The sequence below is a fragment of the Glycine max genome, chromosome 6 (assembly GCF_000004515.6).
Source record: "Glycine max cultivar Williams 82 chromosome 6, Glycine_max_v4.0, whole genome shotgun sequence".
Lineage (NCBI taxonomy): Eukaryota > Viridiplantae > Streptophyta > Magnoliopsida > Fabales > Fabaceae > Glycine > Glycine max.
The window spans coordinates 50,571,901-50,597,059 of record NC_038242.2 but is presented as its reverse complement, the minus strand read 5'-3'; the positions used below and the strand labels follow the sequence as shown (position 1 = coordinate 50,597,059).

Below are 25,159 nucleotides of genomic sequence, written 5' to 3'. Positions count from 1 at the left end.
ATATTTTTATCCCTAAGATTTGATCACAATATCAGGCAATTTACAACACACATTATGTTCAATCAATTGAATTAGATCTCCTTAATCTTTTTTATTTATAATACATTATTAATATGTTGAATAAATTATATATATATATAATATAATATAATTAAATAACATTGTAAAAAATAAAAATTAGTGAGATTGTAAATGTATTTAAATTTAAATTAAATTTAGAAAAACTACAATACTTTTACTTCATTTTTGGGGTGGTGTTAACTTTAAAAACATATTTATTTCAAAATTATTTTGCAAATGTTAAAACTTGCATTCTTAAGAAAACTTAAATGATACCAAAAGGGTATAATTAGTGAATTGAGTAAGGTGTATGAGTATTGTAAATTCTCTTGTATTATTTTTTGTTCACCGGATAAACCAAAGGTTAAATTAAAGTAAAAGTTTTTGGGTTTCATTAAAGATGGATTCATTGCTTGAAAGGAAAGTACCGTCTCCATTCTTCTGTATTTATTGTTGTTTTATTGCTCTTTTTTAGAAAAAAATTATTAATGTTTTACAAATGTAAAGTATTTAATTATTCATAATTATCAATTATTAATTATCTTCCAAAAAAATTAATTATTAATTCTTCTTCACTTATATCCTTATTTAACAGTTAGTATAATAATAATAATAATAGATCACAAACTTATAAGATTGAAATAATGATTTCATATCTTATGTTTATATTTGAGCAAATAATTTATTTAATGAAATAATTCTTGTTTGATTATCTTTGTGTGTATTTTTTTTAATTAACAACTACTCTCTATGAATATGATTAATTTTTTTATCAGTATATTAAAGAACACATGTGAGTTTCGATCCAAGAAAAAAACATATTATGAATAAATAACTATGATAAATAAAAATATTTTTGATAAAATATAACAATGTTTTACTTATATTAAATACTTCTTTACCATTAATTATAAAATATAAATACCAATAGGCATGGCTTAAAGATAATACTAACAAAAAGTAAAACATCAAAATAAACATAAAGGCCTAAATAAATTAGTTACATTCATGAACTGTGATTACCCTAATTAAATGATAGAGCAAAAAATCAAAGTAAGAATTTAATGATTATATAATATTTATTTATATTATCGTCTAAACATAAATTATTGGTATAAGTTTTAGAATAATTATCATAAAAATCAATAAAATAATTATATATAATAAATTATAATTAAATGATAATGTAAAATTATTTTATATTATTAGGGAATAACTCATTTTCTTACCCTTCTAATTTGCAATTTTTTTTGGAAGTTACAACGTCTTTGACAAAATGCAAATTTTTTTTAATGGCATAAGATAATGAAGAGCCATTAAATGATTTTCTTTAACAGTAGTCTGAGTATTTAATTTAACAGTAAATGTAAAACAGAAAGCAAATGAAGGCGCAATTGATATAATTCCACCGACGAAGAGTGTGGCTAGCTGGACTACCTGGGTGGGACCCACCTCTCCATTACTCTCTATCTTCTTTACATTACCTCTCAATTCTCTCTCTCTCTCTCTCTCTCGATCGCCCAGAGTACTGGTTCTTGTGAGAGACATGATGTCATCTTCCGGCGCCGCCAGGTACATGGCTTTTCCACCCTCGCCCTCCGCGCCTCCGTCGCCGCACCTCTCCGGTGCTCTTCGCTCCACTCCCCTCTCCGACCCGGACAAGTATATCTATATACACTCCCGATCTTCTCTTTTAATTGTTGCTTACTACGTTTTATTTCTCGAATTCTTGTTCAAAGATTCTTTTTTAAAATGATTTTTTTTTTGTACTTGTTATGATTGATCCTTTTGTGTCTACTGATTCACTGCTTTGGACTTGGAGCGAGGGTTTTTATTTTTTATTTTTGCCTTTTTTTTTTGGGTGGGAAGGGGGATAGGGTTTTTGTGTTTTCTTGGAATAGTCAAAGGGGGTCTCACTTCAATCATTGATTTTTGTTGTATGGTTGGATTTTCGTGCTTGATTGCTTCGATGGTTGGTTTTTGTGGTCTGATCTGCCGCTTGACTGTACTTGACCGGAGAACAGATCTTTTGATGGTAGTACCGGTTTGATGAAAATGGGAAATGTGGTGGAGGGTTTTTGGTGGATCATGATGGATTTGATTAATTCCATGCTCGTGAGTTTGGTTTGATTTGCGTGATGGATCATGCTTGTGTAGGTTGTTGTATTGTTTGGGTTCATTTGGTCGTTGATTGATTCTATGCAGCGTGATCTCTGCCGGAAATAAGTTGATCTTGTTGTTGATGACTTCATTTAACGTTTTTCTTGCCGTGGATGACTTTACGATAAATTGATTTTTTCTGTTGGAAATGAGTTGGCACTACTTGCCATTCCAGAAGAGTTTTTCTTTACTTTGCTTTTTTAACTGAGAGTTTTGTGGATTTATGTAGCCAGCCTCACCCAGTGGGATAAGGCTTTGTTGTTGTTTGTTGCTGTCGTCATTAATTTTGTGTGGAAGCACCGTATTGTTGTCTTTGTTGTACTTTCATGATCTTTTTTAATTCATCGTTTACTACTAAACTGAAAAAATTGACATGGATCCTTCATCCTTGATGATTTTATTATATTCTATATTTTCTTTGTGATTAGTAATGGCTATGATGTTCTACTCTCATTGTGTGTTTTTTTGCTTTGATTTTCAGATATCTTACTGAATTGTTGGGAGAACGTAACAAGCTTAGTCCCTTCATGGCGGTCCTTCCCCACTGCTTTCGATTGTTAAACCAAGGTTAGATTTGTTTCTCAAACAGTGGTGAAAATAAGCTTCAAGCCCCCTACTGCATCTCCCTCTGTGCTTTAGTTATCTGTATCATAAAATCAGTTTGCTTTCCTTCTAGTCCCTAGTTGTCTAGGGATATCAAAGCATCTATCAAATTGTGAAGCTACTCAATCAGTTGTCTGTTTACTTTGGCATAAGTCAGAACTCAAATATATATGATGTTTTGCTGATGCTCATATTTTTACCATGATTAAATTGTTTATGTTCAATCCAAGGTAGATTGTTGGGCTCAACACCTTTGCTTTAAGAGAAACTGAAACAAGTTTGTACCAACAAATAAATTACTTTACTTTTAAACTAATAATGATTGATTATCTGCCTTGCATAATACCCGGTGTAGTCAAGTATGTGTCAAATTGTTTTCAATGTGAATTGTGTGATTATATACAGAGTTATGGAATGTGTTTTGGTAGATTCATACTAGATTGTATATATATTCTATTTATAAGAGAATTTAATCTCCTACTTTTATCATTACAAACTGGTGTAGCATACCGTAATTATTGTATATCAGGAAACATTGATAGTTGCCATAATTTTTGGCTTATATTAGGGAACTAATGATACTGCTTAGGGTAAAATGTACTGCCTATGTATAGTTTCAAACTATCAAATAATATGAAGAAATTTCCCTCCCAACATGGTACTAGAGCTTCTGATTTGTGAGTCTCTATTTCTGCTGCCTTGAACTTCATTGCTTATTTGATTTGACTTTTGAGAACCCAGCTCTTTTAGTGGGCCAACCCTGGCCTTCGACACAACTTCCTTTCTCCGTTTGCACACCTTCATTATTTGTCTTGTCTTCAGCACAACTATCAAATAACATTAATAAATTTCCCTCCCAACATGATATTAGAGCTCCTGAGTTGTGAGTCTCTATTTCTGCTGCCTTGAACTTCATTGCTTATTTGATTTGACTTTTGAGAACCCAGCTCTTGTAGTGGGCCAACCCACAACTTCCTTTCTCCATTTGCACACCTTCATTGTTTGTCCTGTCCCTTCTACCACATGATCTCCAAAACCTGTCCTTATACTGCTGCAGAACCTCCAGACTGGCTATCCCCTGAAGTCCTGTTGTTGTAGACTTCCACATATGCCCTCACATGCCATTTTCCCTGCTGGCGTGTGAGCTCCATGTACCATGTTTCCAGCCACCATTCAGCTTTGTGCTTATCCCATTTTATTTATTGGTATCCCTCTTTGTTTTGGTGGGCCATAGCCTGAGCTGCACCTATTGTGGTGTTTCCTTAATTAAAACCTGAAGTCTCTCTCATGCTAATCCTGAGCCTCTGGCAAGTGGCAATGGAGAGAAAATAAGAGGAAAGAAAATGGAGTGAAGAGAAAAGAAAGAACTTTGTAGGATGTGGTGAGAGTGCGGCAGAGACAAATCATGGTGAGCTGGAAGATTCCATGAGTGGTTTCTGAGATTGAGGTGGATGATGGGTATGGGATTTGAGCATGACAGTGATGAGAGAACTGAAACTGATGAACTGATGTAAAACTAGAAAGAAACAGAGGGAGCATGATAATGACTGAAACACTCTTGGTGCCCTAGTTTGGCTTTGGAATAAGCATCTTGGATTCCTTCCTTTTACGCTATTTGATATCAATGATTTGGTCTTTATTGTCCAATGAGTTGTTGTGTCCTTTCATTTTGATGTTTCTCAATTTGTTAAAAGCACCATCATGCCACTTTCCTTTCCAATTCTAATAAAAGTTATGCCCCTTTTGATCTTATTCAGCCTTATGTTTTGGTGCCCAGCCACTATTTCTAGTAATAAACGGTCAGTTTCTTTCATTGATGACTGTACCTGAGTTACTTGGCTTTTCTTGATGAAAGATAAAGTCAAAAGTATATCAACTGTTTGCCCAGTTTTACCACATGAGACACAATTTGGGAAGCCAATCAAGTGTTTATGATCAGTTGAAATGTGAAGTCTTTCTGTTGAATGTTAAAGTTATTCTGAGAGCTGAAGACTATATGCGAACAAATTGTGTGAAAGCCCACAATTTTCACTTGGATAGAGCATAGCAGTGGACTTGTACTAACCTGTGCTGATTTATATATGAAAATCTGTAAATGTACAGTGTGCTCACAATATTAAATGTACATATTTTCATGTTATACTAGAAAATTACACTGAACTGTGAAGAGTTTTATGCACTTATATGTACATGTGTATATTTAAGTATTTATTAATTTTTGCATTTGTTGACATATTTTGGATAAGATTGGAAGGATATACAATTAAGAATGTAGCATGCATAGGAAGCAATGAATGTAAGGATTTGATGAAAATGATTGACAGGTTTAATGCTTTTGAGGTCCACTGTTATTGGAGTTATAACGATTATCACCAATTTTTTTTTTATTGGGGATTGCCCGATTCTTTTGGTTTGGGGGATGGATTTGGATGATATTAGGCCCCAGCACAATGAAATTGAAGAGAGGATCTGGAAGGTGCATAAGAGAAGAAACAGAAGAGAAAAATAATTAGTAGTTAGTCAAAAGTCATCTGACTGTCAGTCAGGCACAGCTAAGAAAGGGTTTGACAGTTGAGGGTGGGGACACTTAATAGTTTGGGGGATATGTTGTACAAGGGATTTGTCTTGCTGTACTAAGCCTAGTCATAGGTTGTGAAAGGGGCCACTCTGGTGAAGGAGTTCTCTCCTTGTGAAAGCTTCCAATCTAGTTTTTTGGTTTAATTGATGGAAATACTGCTTATTTGCTGCTAATGGTCTTTTAAAAGGCCTGTAGCGCACTGCACACCTTGTATCCTTACCATTCATCTCATTAGGCTTAGTTTTATGTTTGCCACATGACTTTTGAATTGATTTTAAGCAAAACTAGTTGCAGGAAATCTATATGTGTTGTGTTCTTGATCTCAATTGAGAGTCTAGCAGGGTGTTATAATCCATGCACATTTTAGTTGTACCCTTAGTTTATGACATGAATACCCTAAATTCAAAGCAGACAGTTGGGCAAATTCTTTTTGAGTGATTCAATAGATGCAGGAATTGAGGCTATTAAGCATCATGACGAGCTTTCTCATTCACCTAATCATCTTATAACAAAGGGCCCCTTTTCTATTATTATGAGTATGTTTGGATAAATGAGAAGGATGAGAAAATATTATGTTAGGAGTTTTTAAAATGTGGAGAGGAAACTGAGAGATTATCATGTTACCTTACAAAATCCTCACTTACTAATTTCTGTGAAAATTTTGGAGTTCCTTTAATTTGAAGGGCTTTAAACATCCACAAAGGGAAGAAAATTTATTACTTAACCTCAAATTTATTTCCTATTCCCCTTCATTTTCTTCATTTCTTTCTCTTTTCCTTCAATTCACAAATGAAACCAAATTGGATAAGACTTGTTTCTTGAGTTGGTGTATTAGTTGTTTAGGAATTGATAAAATTAGATGCGATTGGTCTTTTGCTTATCTGAATGGGATATAGAGGGTTCAATTAGTTTGGTTTTGGTTGAGTTTAGTTTCTCTGTATAGGTTATGGGATCTGATTTGTTATTAATAATCATTTTCCTTCTAAGAAAGCAGCAAAAGAAAAATTTCCAGCTGGTATATGTGATGGCTGCTTTATGTTATACTATGTGCTTACAAGATAATTGTTTATACTCTTGAAATGTTTCTATATCAAAACTAATTCTTAGATGTCATTCATTTTTCTTTTAAATTAGGTTTATACGTTGTGAAATGCCTGTTTCAATGGTTTACTAAATGGCTTTAAAGGTTTTCTTTTCTCAATTTAAGTGTATAATATTTTTCTTTTAATATTAGATGACACTTGACTGCATATTCCCCCCTTACCATTTAGAATATTACCATAAAAAGCTAGAACATATCTCATAAGGATAGCATTAGTTTTTACTGACTCAGCAAACATCCGTGTTGCATCGATTATGTAGTGACTGCTAACATGTTAACAAATGCTGACTGGTACATCTTATTCTTGAAAATTGACATTTTTGGAGCAGAAATTTTGCGTGTAACCACGCTGATGGGGAATGCATCAGTTTTAGGTCAAAGTGGGCTTGAACATGCTAGCCCCCTGGCTACCGGTGGAATATTTTCAAATGGAGGTGCCGATGTGAACGGATGGGCATCACGATTTCAATCAGAAGTATGGATACTAACCATTAACATAACTTCATTAATTCATTTCCATCTAATTCTGTATTTTAGAAGTATTTCTGACTCAATTTTACATCTCATGCTAACTCAAGACATTTGTTTTAGTGGTTGTAGTTCTAATTGTTTGTGACAGGTAGTGCAAAGCTAACATCAGGCTCTGACAATTAATCTATAGCTTAGCTTCTGTTTTTCTAATCCTGCTAGTGAATCTCATCTTTTTCTATCAAGATAAATCAGATGTCAATACTTGATTGCCTTTACATTTTTCTGCTGAATCACAGATTGATGAATAGATGCAGCTGGATAGATCTGAGTATATTAACATGAATTATGGTAGAATGCTAACATTATCCATTTAAAGGAAAGTTGAACTGTAAGTTTTATGAGGTTTAATGAATTATTAGCTAAGTTGCCAAAATGGATCGTAAATGATCCTAATGTCTCGAGTTCAGCTATAATTTCTAAGTTCATTTAACATCATTTTCTGACACTGGTCCTCCTTGATTATCCTAGTCAGGAGCCATTTGTACATTTTCATCATTATGTACATCATGGCCGTTGATACTCTTTCCATGCGTTTATTGTTTCCAACTCATTTTGAATTTAGAGCAGCTAATGTACTCCCTTTTGGTGATCTCTTGGTGGCCTCTGATACAACAGTAATTTCATCTGCATGCCAGTAAATAGACCACCATATCTCTTTTTGTAATTGACATTGGAATTAAAACATGCAGAGACCTAGCTTGTTACAGTCCTCTTCAACACAAAGCTGGCTGAGTCCACAAGGTAGCTCATCTGGTATTATTGTTAAAAAGACGGTCAGAGTAGATATTCCTGTGGACGCATATCCTAATGTACGGAGAATCTTATCTCTGCCCCAATATTTATTAAATTTTTCTTTATAGAATGATCTACTATTGACTGTAGTTTATTGCAGTTTAACTTTGTTGGTCGCCTCCTAGGCCCTAGAGGAAATTCTCTAAAGCGTGTAGAAGCAAGTACCGAGTGTCGTGTCTTGATCAGGGGCCGAGGTAGCATTAAGGATCCAGCTAGGGTAAGAATAAATTATTTGTACAAAGTCTAACATGATCATTTTTACCCAGATAAAATTACTGCACTTTGATGAAAATTTGAAATCCATTCAGAAGATATTTTTATCATTTGCCTTATTATATCAAATCATTGTGTTTACTCCAACATCTGGTTAATATATTACTATTTATTTTATCCAGAGATCTGACTTCCTTCAGGTTATTATCATGTTCCATTGATCTTGACAAAATTTTAATAATTGGTATAGCACCCTGTACTGTCTTAATGTACATGTGGTAAATGCTTGCAGTGTATATTTATATGTCCACATTGCTTAATGTTCTGTAGATTTCAGTTGGACTGTTAGGTAGTTCTGGTGTACAAGTTCTAATCATATCACATATTTCAATATTTGTAGGAGGAAATGATGAGAGGGAAACCTGGGTATGAACATCTGAATGAACCTCTCCACATTCTAGTTGAGGCAGAATTACCTGTTGAAATAGTAGATGCTCGTTTGATGCAAGCACGTGACATACTTGAAGATTTGCTCAAACCGGTGGTATGTTCTTGTGAGGTTGATTGAGATTGGTTGTGGTACTCAACTTAATGGGGACTTTGTTGTTCTGATTGTTTAAAGTTTTATCTTTCAGGATGAATCTCAGGATTTCTACAAGAAGCAGCAACTTCGGGAGTTAGCAATGCTGAATGGCACTCTTCGCGAGGAGGGTTCTCCCATGTCTGGTTCTGTTTCACCCTTCCACAACAGCCTTGGTATGAAGAGGGCCAAGACCAGGGGGTAAATTCCCCTAAAGGGTGAGAGGGCTTTTGGAGCTTGTGTTAATTTTCTACATCATCACTTACCATGCCACAGGTGATGCTGTCAACGAATGCCCTGATCTGCGATCGGGGCACTGGCATCATAGTGCCAGTTCTAACTTGTTCTATGTGCAGTGTGTTTACATTGAGTTTGGGGGAGGTTTAAAGATGGTAGCACGTAGTAAAGGTCCAATTGAGTTTGGTGAATTTGCTTTTTTTTTTTTTTTTTTTGTGTTGGTTAGGCGGTTTGGTTAGATATTCACCAAATTGTCTATATTATATATGGGGTTATATTTAAGCTTGCAAGGACAGTTTTGATATGCTTTTGGTATTTTCTGCGAGGAAGGTAATGTTATGGTTTGTACCCAGATTGTGAGGCAGATAATAATATCTACATCTACTCAATGCGTGTATGGGTGACATTTTGTAGGTATCTAATTTAGATTATAAATTCGTGAAATACCTTTTTCTGGGGTCAAATAGTTTTTATACAATTGCTAGTTGTCTTTCCTTAAATTACAGCCTTAAATTACAGATCTTGTCCGCGGTAAAAAGTATGTCATTGATTAGTACTTCTAATTTAATAGGAAAGTTGGGGCTATAATCCCTGGTCGGGTCTAGGGACAAAATGATATCCAAATTAAGAGACTACGAGTTGATCTGGCTTGGTTCAAGTAAAGCGCATTTGGGGTGTGTTTGTGGCTTAGGGGATAGAAATAGAAGAGAAATTTTTGAACTGAAGTAGAGTGTACAAAATTTCTCTTGTATATTATTTCTCTCCTTCAAAACAAACACATCCTTCGTGCCTGGTAACTCAGAATTTGACTCTTCCCAGAAACATTGTGTCAACTACTCAACTGATTCCTATATCAATTAAAAGATGTTCAGGTGAACAAGTCATTCCTACTCAACTGGTTCCTACATACCATAAAAATGAGTAAATAAAGTTGAATGGACAAATGCGTTTGAATCTCTTGTTCGGTATTTAGGGCTTGCATTGAAGCCTCTATCCATGTGATTCTTATTCGATGCATAATTCTTGTTCTGTAAATTGGTTAGGCTTTAGTTGAAAAATGATCATGGTAAGATAATTGGTTAATACTTTTCAAAATGTCATAATCAATTATCAATAAAGTTTTTCTCAAGCAAGAGAAAAACGTAAAAATGCAATAACAACAATGAAAATTACAAATAAAAATAAAAAATCATAAAGTAAAAAATTAGCAGCAAGCTTGTGTTCTTCATGAGTTATACATATATATGACAAAAGTTACTAATAATATCTTTGCGTCACAAGGAACATCCACATCTAATCTAAGTTTGCTTCCGAGTAGTAAAAGAAGCTTCATGAAGTTTTTCATTGTGTTCAATCTTTTTTTTTCTTTTGCAACTCGTCTCACGACTTCTTTGGCATGTTTCCTCTTCCTTAGGTTGTGTTCGGTTTGAAGGAAAAAGAAACGGTTAAAGTTCTAGCAGCAATGAAAAGAGAAGAAACTCAAATTTTCATATGTTGGCAGATTTGAGGTGAAAGTAATAGCAAAATTAGTACGGAAATAGTGGGATCCATGGCTGTAGATTTCTTCCCAAAACTGAGATGAAATGCGAAGAGTGGAGGTAGAGATGTTAGGTTGAGTGTTGACAAAACTAATCTTGTTGGCTTCTTGGGACACGCGCACGAGACCACAATTTTTGGGTGAAAATTGAATATGCATGTCATATTCCGATATTCAGTTATGTTTTAGCAAAATCAAATATGGTGCATGCATATTAGAATATGGTAACAAAAATAGAATATACAACATTTTACGTAGGACTACTGTTTTTGTTTATTAAAATCAAATATGTTATTTGGTCTAATTCAATTTGTTGCTAGCATAATCGACTATGCCATTGATTATGTAGAGAAGAGCATAATCAATCGTGTCAAAAGCTAATTGATTATGCTCCTTCTTTTAAAAAAATGCCATATTGTTAAATTAAAAAAGATAGTTTATGTAGTCCGAAAAAATTATCTGGGTAAAATTGGAATTTTACAAATAAGTCTGTATGTTTCAATTTTCTTACCTACTAGCTTATTTGTTCTAATATAAGAATTCACGTAGAATCAGAAAAAAAAATCTCGTAGAATCTCACGGATAAAATCCTTAATTTATTACTAGTTAGATTTGTGAAAAGTTAATTTTTAGGAAATAACTCATCATTAATTCTGGAATCGAATTTTGATAAGCTATTACAAAGTAAATTATTTATCATAAATTTTGTTTTTTCTGTACTCCAAATGTTAAAAAAATGTTGAGAAAATAAATATGAAATATGAAGGATGACGATAGTAAGTAAAGTGAAAAAGAATAAAAAGAAAGAAAGAAAGAGTGTGTGTAAGAGAAAGAAACCGACACAGGGCCATTTCACGAGTAAAAATAGCATGACACCAATTGACATTCAAATTCACTCTTTTTTCTTTATTTAATGTATTGGTTGAGTTTTGCTTCAACTTTTAATATACAATAGAAAAGAAGAATATTAGCCACATTTTCTTTCTGCAAAGTTAGTCGTAATTAATTAAAAATTATTAATTTTGGTGAGATTCACCTTTAAATTAGGAGAAAAAATAATTAAATAAAAAGTGAGACACACCAAATTTAATAATTTTTAACAAATTTTCACTAATCACGTGAAGAATGTAAGGAAAAATATTACTAGCATTTCTTGAGTTAAAAAGTATTCCAAAAATTAAAGCAGATAAACGTCTTTTAAAACTTTAATATCACTCACAGTTTCCTATATTTACACGTATTGAATTGGTATCCTCATATTAAATTAACTTTTACCCTTCTGTTAAAAAGCTACCGAATTATTCATTAAATTAATTTTACTCTTTTGTTACACTAACAATACATAAATTAAATTGTAAACTAATTTTAATTATTCATTAGTTTTTTTGTAAAAGAATTATTCATTAGTTTAAGGTTAATGCTTTGTACCTTTAAAAAAAATTAAATTTAGTGTTATTAACATAATTTTAAAATTAAAAAAAACTAATAATATTTAATTATTATTGTTATTTTTTTTTATTTATTCTTCATGTCATGTTGATATATGACAGAATGATTAAAATGACACTCATATTCTAAAAGTGATTAATTCAAGTAATATTCAACTTAATTACTTGAAGTAATGCTTTAGATTTAAGTCCGGTGGATGATTCGATTATTAAGATTAATGATGGATAAAATTGATATATAACATAAATTTATTGGATTAAGAGTGTGGCTTATAAGGAAAGGAAAAAAAAGAGTAAAGGGAGAAAACGAAAGAGAGAAAGAAGTAGAGACAGAGAGAGCAGAAGAAGGATCCACATCGTTCTCTTCCTCTCTTCTGTCTTCTTCTCCTTCAACATTCCCAAACCCAAAAAGGTATGCATAATGTTTCTGTTTTTAGTTTTTATGTTATGGTTTAAATAATAATGATAATAGGTGAGAAATAGAAAGGGTGGTTATGTGATTGCGAGATCGAAGAAAATGCATGAAATTGAAATGAATGCGTTTTTTATTTGGGTGAAGAAAGAAATTAATAAATGCAACCACGGATCCAACTCAACCCATGACGTTAATTAATTAATATACTACGACCCTCCTTTCATTCATGTTCATGTGTATAACTCTTTCACATCACCAACTTCATTAAAAACCCAACCCCAAAATTTTTGTGTACCAGCCAGCCACATTGCAATCGCCGAAATTTTTCCACTTCGCGAAACGGCGAGTCGTTTTGGAATCCTGAGTTTTGGTTTTTGCTTTCGTAGGTTTTGATTGGGGTTACCGAGCGAACAGGTGTTTTAACAGCTACAAAATAAGGTTCTTAAACGACAATTCTCTCTCCTTATTTGATTCACCTCTAGATTCTTTGATTCCATCATTTCAATGACTCTGCATTTTACTTTTTCATTTTTAATTTTAAGATATGTACCTTACAATTCACTGAAATATTAGCTTTTTTTAATGCATTTCCTTTCTTGAGTTTTTTTTTCTTTCCATAATTTTTAACTTTTAATTTCAATTTTTGGTTTGTGTTGTGTGTGGATCAGTAATTTATTTTCGCATACTTTTTTATTTATTTTAATCTTAACTTTTTTGGTTGTGTATGTGTGGAGCAGTGATTTATGATATGATGGAGTTTGGTGTGAATTTCATTCACTGATTCAACGATTAGGATCAACTGTCATTGGTTTTTTTGTGTTGGGACTAGAAATGTCAATGTCAGGTATTTTCAGCTTTTTCTTTGCTATATATTGTAGTGTGCTTTTTTATGTATGTTGTGATTGGCACGTGACTTTGTGAGTGTAAATTACATTGCTGATGATGTTGTATTTCAATGGTTATTGATGCAATGTGCGTGTGAAAGGATTTGAAGGGCAATGTAGTAATGATGAGATTAGAGAGAGGAGGTCCGATGTTGAGAACTCAGAAGACGAGAGGCGGCCGTCGAGAATTGGGAACTTGAAGAAGAAGGCGATGAATGCGTCATCTAGATTCACTCATTCTCTTAAGAAAAGAGGGAAAAGGAAAATCGATTATCGGGTTCCGTCCATGTCCATTGAGGATGTAAGAGATGCGCGGGAGGAGACTGCCGTCCACGAATTGCGCCAGAAACTTGTTGAGAGGGGATCTTTACCTCCTAGGCATGATGACTATCATACATTGTTAAGGTATTTCATCAATTCAAAAGGGTACAATAAGCAAATATCAAGTGATCTTTTTTTTTGCTCACACTTGCTATGTTGCTCTCTAATTCTTGGTAGGTTTCTTAAAGCTAGGGACTTAAACATTGAGAAGACAGTTCAGATGTGGGAAGAAATGCTTACTTGGCGAAAGGAATATGGAACTGATACCATCCTTGAGGTATAAAGATAATAATATGTCATAGCCCACAGAATGTTTCAGTGTATCAAAGTACAATACATAATCCCTTGGTTTATCTGATTTTGTGGATTCTAAAATGAATTTGTTTGTTTTATAATTTGAACAAGTTGGATACAGAACCATTCATGAGCCTCCACCTCACAGCTTAAGCTTTTACAGAAAATGATCCTTGACATGGAATTAGGGCTTTTATGACCAAGCAAAGTGGCCAAGAGTTCCGTTGTTGCTGCCTAATAATTCTTCTACAGATAAGCTTAATTTCTTTGCAAGACAAAATTTGCATTGTCTACACTTCAAGGGAGGCATGTTAGATATAAAGAAAACCATTGATGGGCATCCACCTAATAGCTTAAGCTTTTAGGAGAGTTGGGCTTTGACATAATATTAGAGTCTCTACGATCAAGTGGTAGTTTGATATCTGCTGCCCCCAATTCTGTCCATGCATCAAGCACAAATAGTTCTTGTGAGGGGACATGTTAGATATAAAACCTTTCATTTTTCTAATGGCATAAGGTTTTAGGAGAGTTGGTCCTTGATAGAAAAGAACAGAATTATTTAATTTTTTAATCTTTGAATATTTCAGCATCAGCATATTTTCTATGCTAGAAGACACCTTATGTATGTTTTATTTTGCTTTGGTGTGATTGTGGTGATAATGTTTGAAGGATTTTGAATTTGGAGAGCTGGAAGAAGTATTGCAGTATTATCCTCAAGGGTACCATGGAGTTGATAAGGAAGGTAGGCCAGTCTACATTGAGAGACTTGGGAAAGCCCATCCAAGCCGCCTAATGCACGCCACCACAATAGATCGATATTTGAAATACCACGTCCAGGAGTTCGAGAGGACCCTGCAGGAGAAATTTCCAGCATGCTCCATAGCAGCAAAGAGACGGATTTCTTCAACAACAACAATATTGGATGTACAGGGCTTGGTATGTTGCATTACACAAAATTATTTGTGTACCTTATCACTAATATCAGGTGTATTTCTGTTGTTGTTTCTCTTTGTATGCATGATAGTTGGTGCTGCTTTTTGATAGTATATTATTAATGTAGTTATCCTTTAAGCATTTTTATCAAATATGATATCTGCCTATAGTATTTTACAATCCAATCTATTTACTAAGGGGGTTGTTCCTGATTGGGTTTTCCCTATTTTAGGAGCTTCCTTGTTTTAAGTTGTTGAAAAGTTTCTGTACTAAAATTTTAGCTGACACTTGATATGTGTGATGCAGGGAATGAAAAATTTCTCACGTACTGCTGCAAATCTCTTGTCTGCTGTGACAAAAATAGATAGCAGTTACTATCCTGAGGTTTTTGTCCCATCCTTTCCCAAATTAACGTCTTTTCATCCATTCTATATAAAGCTTGATAGTGTATATTTGCAGACATTACATCACATGTATGTTGTCAATGCTGGTTCTGGCTTTAAGAAGATGCTTTGGCCTGCTGCACAGAAGTTTCTTGATTCCAAAACCATTGCGAAGATACAGGTGAAGAATATAATCTTCAGGCTTCAGCTAATATTTCATATGATCTATTTCTGCAGTGCCACTGACCTTACATTCATTTCCCAAATTTCCAGATTCTTGATTCTAAGTCTTTATATAAATTACTGGAAGTCATCGACTCTAGGTATACATTTATGTCTTCATCATATGGCATTGGAATTTCTATTCAATTTATTGATTAATTTGAATTTTGTAAATGAAACTATACAGTCAGTTGCCAGACTTTCTGGGTGGTTCTTGTACATGTGCTGCAGAAGGTGGATGTCTTCGGTCTAACAAGGGTCCATGGAATGATCCTGACATCATGAAGGTAATGTTTCATTGTATATCTTGTTTCTTAGTATTTACATGCCTCAGCTTATGAAAATATACATAACTTGGAATTGCCTTGTCATATGGCCAACTAATGTTGGATATTCTGATCTTTAGCTGGTACATAATGAGGAGGCAACATTTGTGAGGCAAATCACCAGAATGCCCAATGGTCAACATACATTTGACTCCTATCAAATTCCCCGACTGAAGGCAAGTATTGGTCTTCTTGTCATTGGGAAGTTGGGAATTCACATGTGTTTACTTTATATATATGGACTTTTAACCTTTTTTTCTTCTCATCTCCCAGGAACGAAGCAGTGATACATCAACAGCCGAATCAGGGTCTGATATGAATGATTACTCCTCTCCCAACAGACACAGGAGCTGTCCTTGTCCTCATTTAGCCCCAGTTCATGAAGAAGTCAGTTTGGAAACTTTGAATCTGATTTATTTGAGATCCCTCATTCTTGTCTTTACCTGCAATCTCATTACATGTGGTTGTGTCTTGAGCTTTTAATCATACCTAGCACTGTATCTTCTGTAGGTTAAAGCACCAGATCTCAATGGCTACTACAGTTGTGATGATAGTGCTCTAGCAGTTGAGAAAGTGATTGAAAGTGATCACTTTCACCTTAATCGAGAGCAGCCATTGCAAACTAATGATATAGGGAATGTTGCTTGTAGAACAGATTCAGGAGGTATTGTCATGAAATTGTTGAAGAAATAATATTTATATGCTATATGGAACTCAAGTTGCAGATATACCTTGTCATATTTGAATTTGGAAGTTGGAAACTCATGGTAGCTATCATTCATGCTAGGTTTAACTGATTTCATTGACAAGTATTTCGGTAGTGTCCTTATTTGCTGAACTCACGCTACTTGATTTTTTGTTAGGTACTTATGTCAACAGTTGGTTCAGCATTGTTAAGGAAAAAGTAGAGAAAATAAATGTCTTATGTGTGGCAAGAGTGATGACATTTTTCATGGAAAAACTAGTTACACTCTTCCGCTATTTAACATTCGAATTTTGGAGAACACAGAACAATGTTCACCCATCAATTACCATGGAACATAACATTAATAACTATTCAGCAACTGTTGAAACAGCTTCTGAAAGAGATTATGTTCTTCCATGTGTACAACGTCTTCAGAGACTAGAAAAAGTCTTTGAGGAACTTAACAACAAGCCTGACGGTATGCCTCAGGAAAAGGAGCAAATGCTTATGGATTCCATGGATAGAATTAAATCTGTTGAGTTTGACCTTGAGAAGACCAAGAGGGTATTAGTCTATATTCTTGGTCATGTAGAACTTTTGATTATGCTGATCTGATAGGATGGTTTAAACTTTGTGCTTTTACTGCAGGTGCTACATGCTGCAGTGATGAAGCAGCTTGAGATTGTTGAATTGCTGGAGAACTTGAAGAAATCAAACTGCCGAGTAAGTTGGTCCTTGTATAACTTCTATATTCAAAATTGTTCAGACTACTCAATGTGTGGTTGACATTAATTATGTTACCTGAATGAAGATGAACTGGTAGAGGAGGATTTTCCCCTTGTTATTTTAACAAACATTTCTACATCTTTAGGTAAGTGAGCATGTCATTGCCAAATTCTGCTGATGAATTCTTAGTTACAGCAACCAGTTTCACTTAAAACTTTGATTAAATCTCAAGTTTATAGTCGTAGTTGACTTTCCTTTCATCTTCCTTTGCGTTTCCCATCCTATTTTTCTTGTCATGTCGTGTTCTGTTTCTTTCTTTATCAGGTACTTGTCCACATCGAATTCTTAAACCTCCCTGAAAACTATTCTAAACCCCTCACTACTTACCCAAGCTAGGTGTTTGGCTTGTGATTCTGTGCTCTTTAGTTCCTTATTTTAGTCAAAGGCCCTAATGAATCTTGACTAACTTGTTTTTGCAATTGAAATATGCCATTATAAATTACAGGAACATAAATGAATAAATTGGTGTGTGTTTTCAGTTGAAAACATGAACCTTATTTTGGGTAAAATAAAATTGTCATGGCAAAAAATGTAATTTTAAGCAAATCTAAATACAAAAAAGACAAGAAGTCAATATATCATAAATTTTCAGTATTTTTATTTCCTGAAAACAGAAAACAAGAAGTCAAACCAAACATGTTTTCAGAATTCTAATCTTTTGAAAATGAAAACAATTTTCAAAAAATGAAAATTGAAAATGAAAACAGAAAATGAAAATGCAAACCAAACACCTCCTTAAGTTGCCAATGCTTGTGCAATTTGTATTTATAGAGATCATACTTCAATTATGTCACCGATGTTGAGACTTCCAAGATCCAAGTAACCTAACAAGCAGGGGGACAACCTTCAGAACAACTTTGGTTCAATCTAAACAGTAAATTGATTATAAAAAATAAATATTTACACCATCTGCACTAGCCACTTCCAACATGGTCTGTGGTATCACCCCTGTGCACAAGTACAACGTTTGAACTTGAGTTCATAGATGTAGTTTTTTGAAAACTTTTTTTAACAAGGATTATTCTTGCAGCAAAGAAGCCTGTTCTGTTGAGTCATCTAAACGTTCAGCAACAGAAGTCCTTGGCACCACAGAAGATATTTCCATCAAAGAGAAGACTTCGTGCAACCTCACACCTAGATTGGACCATAGGAAGCATGAGGCAACGGAGTTTTGGTAGAGCATACATAGAAACATGACGAATTGGGATGATACACAGTCCACTTTGTTTTATATCTAATAATAATAATAATATGATATATAATATAGTTTTCCTCTTGCATCTTTTGTCTTCTTTCATAGTAAATAAGTGTAAAGAAGGTGTAATTATGCATGGATGAGATGTTCTAATAAGTTTAAGACAGTTTTGAGAATAGAAAAAAAATAGAAAAGTTTCTAGTGCAGAAAGTTTAAAAAATCCTAACCTGTGTTACGTGTAAAGGATTTTGAAAATGTTTTCACAGACATTGGAATGATAAGTCACCAGATGGGTGTGACAGTAGTCTATTTTCCCTATTGGTTCATGTAAGGTTTGTTGAGTACTCAAACTGGCCTGGTTATCACAAATAAAACTCAATGAACTGGCAAGCAAATACTAAACCACTTCTGTTCAAAGTCATATTAGATTTGCAATCATCTTTGATAGGGAATTTATAAGTACTATGTTAATCACAAATCACAAACAAACTCAGCCAAAACTTATTTGGGTTGTTGATTTTGGCACATTTTTTTATTTTGTGTTTTAGAGTAAACTATACTTCTCAGTTCTCTCTATCCAAAGATTTTTAAATTAAATATCCAAAAATCAACATAGTTCCCACAACTTGGAATTTCCATGCTAACATGAGAAGATTTGCGTAGAAATGAACAATACTATTCGCTTTGGACAATACTAACCCACGGTTTTGGTGGATTTGCCGATGCGGAAATCAATTTTGTTCAAGGACATAGTGCTTGTTTGGATCAGCGGCTTGTACCAAAAACGTGTGTAAGGGACGTGAAAATGTGAAGCAAAACGTGTAGAGAGAAGATCTCTTGATTCACGTTTTTCAATTATTTTTTTTCCAAACACAGGGTATAATCGATTTTATTTGTGCTTGTGTTTCAAAATGGCTCAAATTATCGATTTTGGTTGACAACCACAACTGATTAAGGTTTTTTTTTTTTTTTTTATAGCCGTATTCAATGTGCTTCTTTGATATGTATATTAGTAGGTCTACGATAACTAAAATAAATAATAATTATTATAATAATATATTTTAATTTAATATTAATTTTTTCTTTTCTTACCTACTAAACAATTTTAATTCAATTTTTTGCTTTCTATTTACTTTACTTCTCTCCCATGAAACAATTTTTATTTCTATCATATTTTCACCTATTTTTCTTCTTTCTTTTCTCACTTATTCATTTTTATTTTCTCTCTTTTTTCCTTCAACAACTGTAACATGTTTGATTTTCAGTCCAACTTGTGCACAAATTCTAAAATCAAATCTAATGGTCCACAGCAAACTGTCACCATTGTTTATTTGTAACATATACCTAAACATGTACTAAGCACACTGTCAAAATTTCCAAGGAGTCAAACACATTAAAGGCCACCGAAATTTCAACCCCACACAACGCTGAATCAAACACATTGAACCAATGATCGTGACTCCCTCTCTGTCTTTCTCTATTTCTTTATTCAAACAATTTTTGTTTAGTTCAGCTCTCTCTTCTCTGATAAACAGCCACTCTATTTTTTGTGTCCTTTTTTTTTTTCTTTTCTTTTAAGTTAGAATCTGGTCATTACTACTCATTACTCAAATCAGAAACATAACTCTTATTTGAAACTAACCAAAAAAAGCAAGATCATGGTACCATTAAGTTAACTCCATCTAGAACTATCTTTCTATCCACCCTTCTTGTCTCAACTCTCAAGTCATGGCATTTTCTTTCACTCAACGATTTTTCCTTTCTCCTTCACTTCTTCTTCTCCTTCTCCTGATTGCTCTCTCTGCTTCTTCTCTTACTCCCACTTGTTTTTCTGGTAAGTTCTTAATTTGTATTGGAGTGTCGGAAAACTAAAACTCAAGACAAGAAGTTTCTTTGTTAATATTTGGGTTTTGTTGTTTGTTGCAGACAGTGTTTTTGATTCTCAAGCAGCGCATGCTGGGAGGAACCTTCTTCAGGCTAAAAAAAGTTGGTGATTTTTGTTATGTTTTATTTATTTTGCCTCCCTATGCATTTAGATCTACCATCATATTAGCTTCTTTAAAAAAGAAAGCTCCAACATATATCTAACCACTAAGGGCATGCATTAACAGGTATGCAATTTAATCAGCACTCTCAAGTTAGAACTTTTGCGTTAAATAGTTAGAAAAAGGAAAACAAAACAACAAAATATGAGCAAGATAACCTAGTCTATTGCTATAGAAATCCTCCAACACAAAGGAAACAACAAAAGAGCTATTGTGATGAATACCAACCACAAGTGTCTTGATTCTCTTTCTTATCTCTGAATCATGAATGCAGGTTGTCCTGTGAATTTCGAGTTTTTAAACTACACAGTAATCACAAGCAAATGCAAAGGACCCCAGTACCCACCCAAGCAATGCTGTGCTGCATTTAAAGAGTTTGCTTGCCCTTATGCCAATGCTTTAAACGATTCAACGAATGATTGTGCTGCAATCATGTTTAGTTACATTAATCTCTATGGAAAGTACCCTTTCGGCTTCTTTGCTAGTGTGTGTCGCCAAGGGAAGAAAGGTATTACTATTAACTGTCCTGCTTCTGCTGCATCGCCACCATCAGTATCAGAAGATGACACTGGAATGAAAACTCACCAGATACGTGTGTGACAGTAATAGTAGTAGTCTATTTTCCATGTTGTTATGTTACATGTAATAAGGTTTGTTCAGTACTTACACTGGACAAGTACTAAACCACTTCAGTTCAAAGACATGTTAAATTTGCACTCAGATCATCCTGGGGATGCAACTTATAACTACTATGTTGGTTTCACAAGCTGTCTCTAGTAGGAAATGCCAGAATATTTTTACTTTCATCATCTCTGTTGTGTTTTATTTCTCTTAATTTTCTAATAAAAAAAAATCATCCAATCAAGTTGTTAACCCAACCCCCCTCAGGGCCACCTCAGATCAAATTATATGTCATGATTTATATTTTTAAAATACAATTTAATCAATCCACCTCTAATAGTGTTTGGGTTGTATGTTGTAACTCTATCAGGCTTTATTGCTATCAAATAGATTTATTTGAAAAATGCTTGAGTTGTGGAGGGTTGTGTTAGGTTTTATTATTATGAAATGGATTTACTTTTAAGTCAATAAATTTCTCAGATAAATTATAATATTTTATTATATTTATCAAAACTTCGTTTAAGTAATTAAAGATTACATTTTTGTAAAATATCTTATTTTAGTATATATTATGAACAATTTAAGAAAAAAATGTTCTAAATTAAAATTAAATAATACTCCTAACTACTCTTCAAGTCGCAAAGTTCGAAACAAATATCATGTAATAATTTTGTTTTTTTTTTTGGATAGATACATCATGTAATAAAATTAAAAAAAATACTAGTACTACCAATAACTAACTTTATTAATTAAAGCATAAATTAACTACCACATTGATTAATAAATTAAAAAAGGCAATTTTTATTAGGATATACACTGTTCATAGCTTTTTTTTTAAAGTTTTTTTTATCATCCAACAGAGACTCATTAATTATATTTGGTTAAGTGAAATTGGATTGAGTGGGAGAAAGAAAAAAAAAAGACAGCTTGCAGAAGAGCAGGTTTGCGCGTATTGGTGCTGTCACTCATTACAACGTTAGATTAGATCGTGTCTTCTTCCTCTCTCTACTTTCTTCTCTAATACCATACCTGCCACTTCCAACACTTATTCCTTTTTTTTTTTTCCCTCTTGTCATTACTCAAATTGGAAACATTATTTGAAGCTATCAAACAACAATCTTTCTTCTATCAACCCTCAGCCATGGTGTTTTCTTTCAACCAAAGCTTCTGCCTTTCTTCTTCGCTTCTCCTTCTCCTCATGGCCCTCTGTGTTTCTTCTCTTTCTGGTAACTAACTCTTTCTTTCTTCTCTCAATTTTCACTCTTTTCTAAATCAGAATAGTTTCTTTGTTAATTAACATTTTTGTTGGTTTTGCTTGCAGACACCGTTTTCAACTCTCAAGCAGCGCATACCGCTCGGAACCTTCTTCAGGCTAAAAAAAGTTTGTATTTTTTTTCCTCTGCCTATGCTTTTGGATCTACCCGATTATTATGCTTTTTTTTTTGGTCCTGCTAACTTAATCAACCTATATCTTAAATATTAAAAGGGTGTGGTTTAGTTGGTAATTAACATTTGTTGAGCATGTGAGTTTGCTCACATTACAAATTCTTGGGGAGAGGCTAAGAGATTTAAATGTGATTAAGCCACAAGACTAAGAATTGATCTAACCAAAAGAGTTGGTGCAATGGTGTAAGATTATGCTACTTTCATATGTGTGAAAATGAGATTAGTCTCTTATCCCGTGGGTTGGGAACTCTCGAGGACTCTGATGCAGGACCAAAGAAGATTAAGTATTAGTCTCATAGTTAAGCCAAAGAATTGAAACTTGTGAGGATACTTGAGTGTCCCATCAGGGATTTAAAGACCTTAACTATGAGACATGATACATGTATAATAATTCTTATAACAATTTATTCAACACCATTTTATGTGTCTATCTCTCTCTATCATATAATTTATTATATTTCAAAATTTTCTCTCTCCTTTCACTTTTCTCGCTTTCTCTTTCTTTGTTGTAAGATTTGTTGTACAAATTAATAACATTTCTCTAACTTAATTAGGATAGTTACTGGAAAAAAATATATCAAAAGTATTGAGTATGTAATTTACATTGTCATTCAATTATAACCTGTTATCTATGTTAAAGTTTGTTAATTTTTACAATAATTACCTTAAAAATCTTATCTACTTGGCTTTTGATTGGTTGACAGAGTCAATCTTTCTATGTGCTATATTTTTTGTGGTTTGTTATGGATTTTGTCTGTATAATTTTTTTTAGATTGAAGAAAACAAAGTTCACTAGCAGTAAGTAAAGATGGGTTTACAATTGCTCGTTAAAGCAATAGTAAGAGGAAGAAGCTGGGTTTGCCAGGAAATAATATTTCTTCCAGAAAGAAAGACTATAACTAACTACCATTTTGGTTTTCCAAATACATATTTGATATCACAATTTGGTCCTCTGAAGGTTTGTGTGAGCAAATTAGTCCTTCAAAAGTTTGAAGTGACATCGATTAAAATTGATTTCACTTTAAATCTTTGAAAGGCTGATTTGATAGCACAATATTTCAGTTGTCCAAATTGATGTTCAGTGTATCTTTGGAGGATCAAAATGTTGGTTAATTTTATTTTTTTTTCCAGAAAGAAACAAGCTTTCTACTTAATCTTATGTTCACATACATACGTTAGTAATGGGCTATTTGAGAATTATGGCCCCAAAATTAGCAATAGTATAGACTATACAATGAGTTATGGCAAAATTTTCCTTTCAAACCCACAATGCTCCCGTCCCCTTAGAGGGTCTTTCTCCATTGATCCCCAATATATATGTACATAGCTGGCACGCCAATTTTGACCAAAGCTAAATATTAGTCAGATGATGCTGTTTTTTCACCTTGCACCTGCAGGTTGTTCTGTGAATTTCGAGTTTTTAAACTACACAGTAATCACAAGCAAATGCAAAGGACCCCATTACCCTCCCAAAGAATGTTGTGGGGCTTTTAAAGAATTTGCTTGCCCTTATGTCGATGTATTAAATGATTTAACGAACGAGTGCGCCTCAACCATGTTTAGTTACATTAATCTCTATGGAAAATACCCTCCTGGCCTCTTTGCTAGTGAGTGTCATGAAGGGAAACTTGGTCTCGCTTGTCCTGCATTGCCACCGTCTGCATCAGCAGATGACACAGCAAATCAAGTTGTACACTGTCCATCTCTATTGCTGATGCTCACAGCCTGCTTCTTAATCTTGTTATTTTGATATCTTTCTATACACAACTTTTATTCTTTTTCTCGCACAATATTGATGTATAATCAGTTACCATTTTTTATATGTTGTGTGTGAATTACTTTTTGAGCAAAAAAAATTGACAATGTACCTGTAGTTTAAGGAGAGTTCTATTGATCAAATTTTATCTAATGAAATTACGTTTGCCAAGTGCGCAGGACTTGAATTTGAATTAGCTTATTTCAGGGAAAAATGTAAATTATATTAAACCCAAAATGATACAACAATAAACGGGACATATCTCGCAGCTAGAGAAAATCAAAAGTCTCCCTAATACAAGAAGGTCTATATCAAGATGCTAAAACAAATGCAACAAGTGTGCTTGTCTATATATAAGAAACTTAATCTTGCTAATAACCTCTATTATAAAAAATTGATAATCTTATTTCACTTTTAGTTTAAGGAGAGGAGGGTTTTTGGGAGGGGAAGAGAGAAAACGAAATTCAGAGGAAAATGAAGCATAGAAACTATCGTTGAAAACTGACCTAATATGTTTCTATTTATACCTAGGCTATTCACAAGCTATCATTTACTTTATTTTTTAAAAAGAAACTCTATTTTATTCTTTATCAAATGAATAAATAGAAGATTTTTTTATTTTCTCTCAAACCATTACTTTAGTTAATAAAGTTATTTCTCCTTATTTATTTAATTATAAAAATCTCATAATTTTTCTAAAACTCTATTTATTTATAAATAACAATCATTTTTAAATTAGTTAAAAAAATATGGAATGTTACATGGAGCACAACAATTCATTTATTAACTTATATTAGGTGTTTTCATTTGAGTGATTTTATCTCAATTTTCAAATAGAACAATAAATGAATTAAGAGAGTTTGTCGATGTTTCTCAATAATTAATTTTGCGAAAAATAGAGTGTATAATTACATGGGAGAAGATGAATAGTTGAATGATTATTTGATTATATATATAAAAATATTTTTTTTTTATAATATTGACAATGAAACTATCACATAACATT

At 33.3% G+C, this 25,159-nt stretch overlaps 4 protein-coding genes across 5 annotated transcripts; all 4 read left to right on the top strand.

Moving 5' to 3' along the window:
- Positions 1–1,495: 1,495 nt before the first annotated feature.
- Positions 1,496–9,245, top strand: LOC100790630 (KH domain-containing protein At5g56140). Its single transcript, XM_003527527.5, has 7 exons — positions 1,496–1,722; positions 2,702–2,787; positions 6,833–6,978; positions 7,724–7,843; positions 7,927–8,043; positions 8,440–8,583; positions 8,675–9,245. Exons 1-7 carry the CDS (start codon positions 1,607–1,609, stop codon positions 8,822–8,824), a joined length of 879 nt encoding a protein of 292 aa, XP_003527575.1. The 5' UTR covers positions 1,496–1,606; the 3' UTR covers positions 8,825–9,245.
- A 2,853-nt stretch (positions 9,246–12,098) lies between these two features.
- On the top strand, positions 12,099–18,491 carry LOC100783898 (phosphatidylinositol/phosphatidylcholine transfer protein SFH13). Of its 2 annotated transcripts, XM_006582359.3 has the most exons (16): positions 12,099–12,253; positions 12,643–12,694; positions 12,994–13,100; positions 13,242–13,545; positions 13,639–13,738; positions 14,425–14,691; positions 14,995–15,072; positions 15,148–15,252; positions 15,345–15,394; positions 15,481–15,580; positions 15,700–15,795; positions 15,893–16,006; positions 16,130–16,283; positions 16,483–16,868; positions 16,953–17,027; positions 18,121–18,491. In XM_006582359.3, exons 3-16 carry the CDS (start codon positions 13,088–13,090, stop codon positions 18,139–18,141), a joined length of 1,863 nt encoding a protein of 620 aa, XP_006582422.1. In that variant the 5' UTR covers positions 12,099–12,253; positions 12,643–12,694; positions 12,994–13,087; the 3' UTR covers positions 18,142–18,491. The 2 variants fall into 2 exon arrangements, with proteins under 2 accessions (XP_006582422.1, XP_003526390.1); XM_003526342.5 differs by lacking the exon at positions 12,643–12,694.
- A 1,492-nt stretch (positions 18,492–19,983) lies between these two features.
- LOC100305699 (uncharacterized) lies at positions 19,984–21,135 on the top strand. The gene is made up of 3 exons (NM_001248542.2): positions 19,984–20,119; positions 20,212–20,271; positions 20,605–21,135. The coding sequence occupies exons 1-3, from the start codon at positions 20,014–20,016 to the stop codon at positions 20,928–20,930; spliced, it is 492 nt and encodes a 163-aa protein (NP_001235471.1). The 5' UTR covers positions 19,984–20,013; the 3' UTR covers positions 20,931–21,135.
- A 730-nt stretch (positions 21,136–21,865) lies between these two features.
- On the top strand, positions 21,866–24,324 carry LOC100790103 (GPI-anchored protein LLG1). Its single transcript, XM_003527526.5, has 3 exons — positions 21,866–22,177; positions 22,273–22,332; positions 23,795–24,324. Exons 1-3 carry the CDS (start codon positions 22,093–22,095, stop codon positions 24,145–24,147), a joined length of 498 nt encoding a protein of 165 aa, XP_003527574.1. The 5' UTR covers positions 21,866–22,092; the 3' UTR covers positions 24,148–24,324.
- The last annotated feature ends 835 nt before the right edge of the window (positions 24,325–25,159 follow it).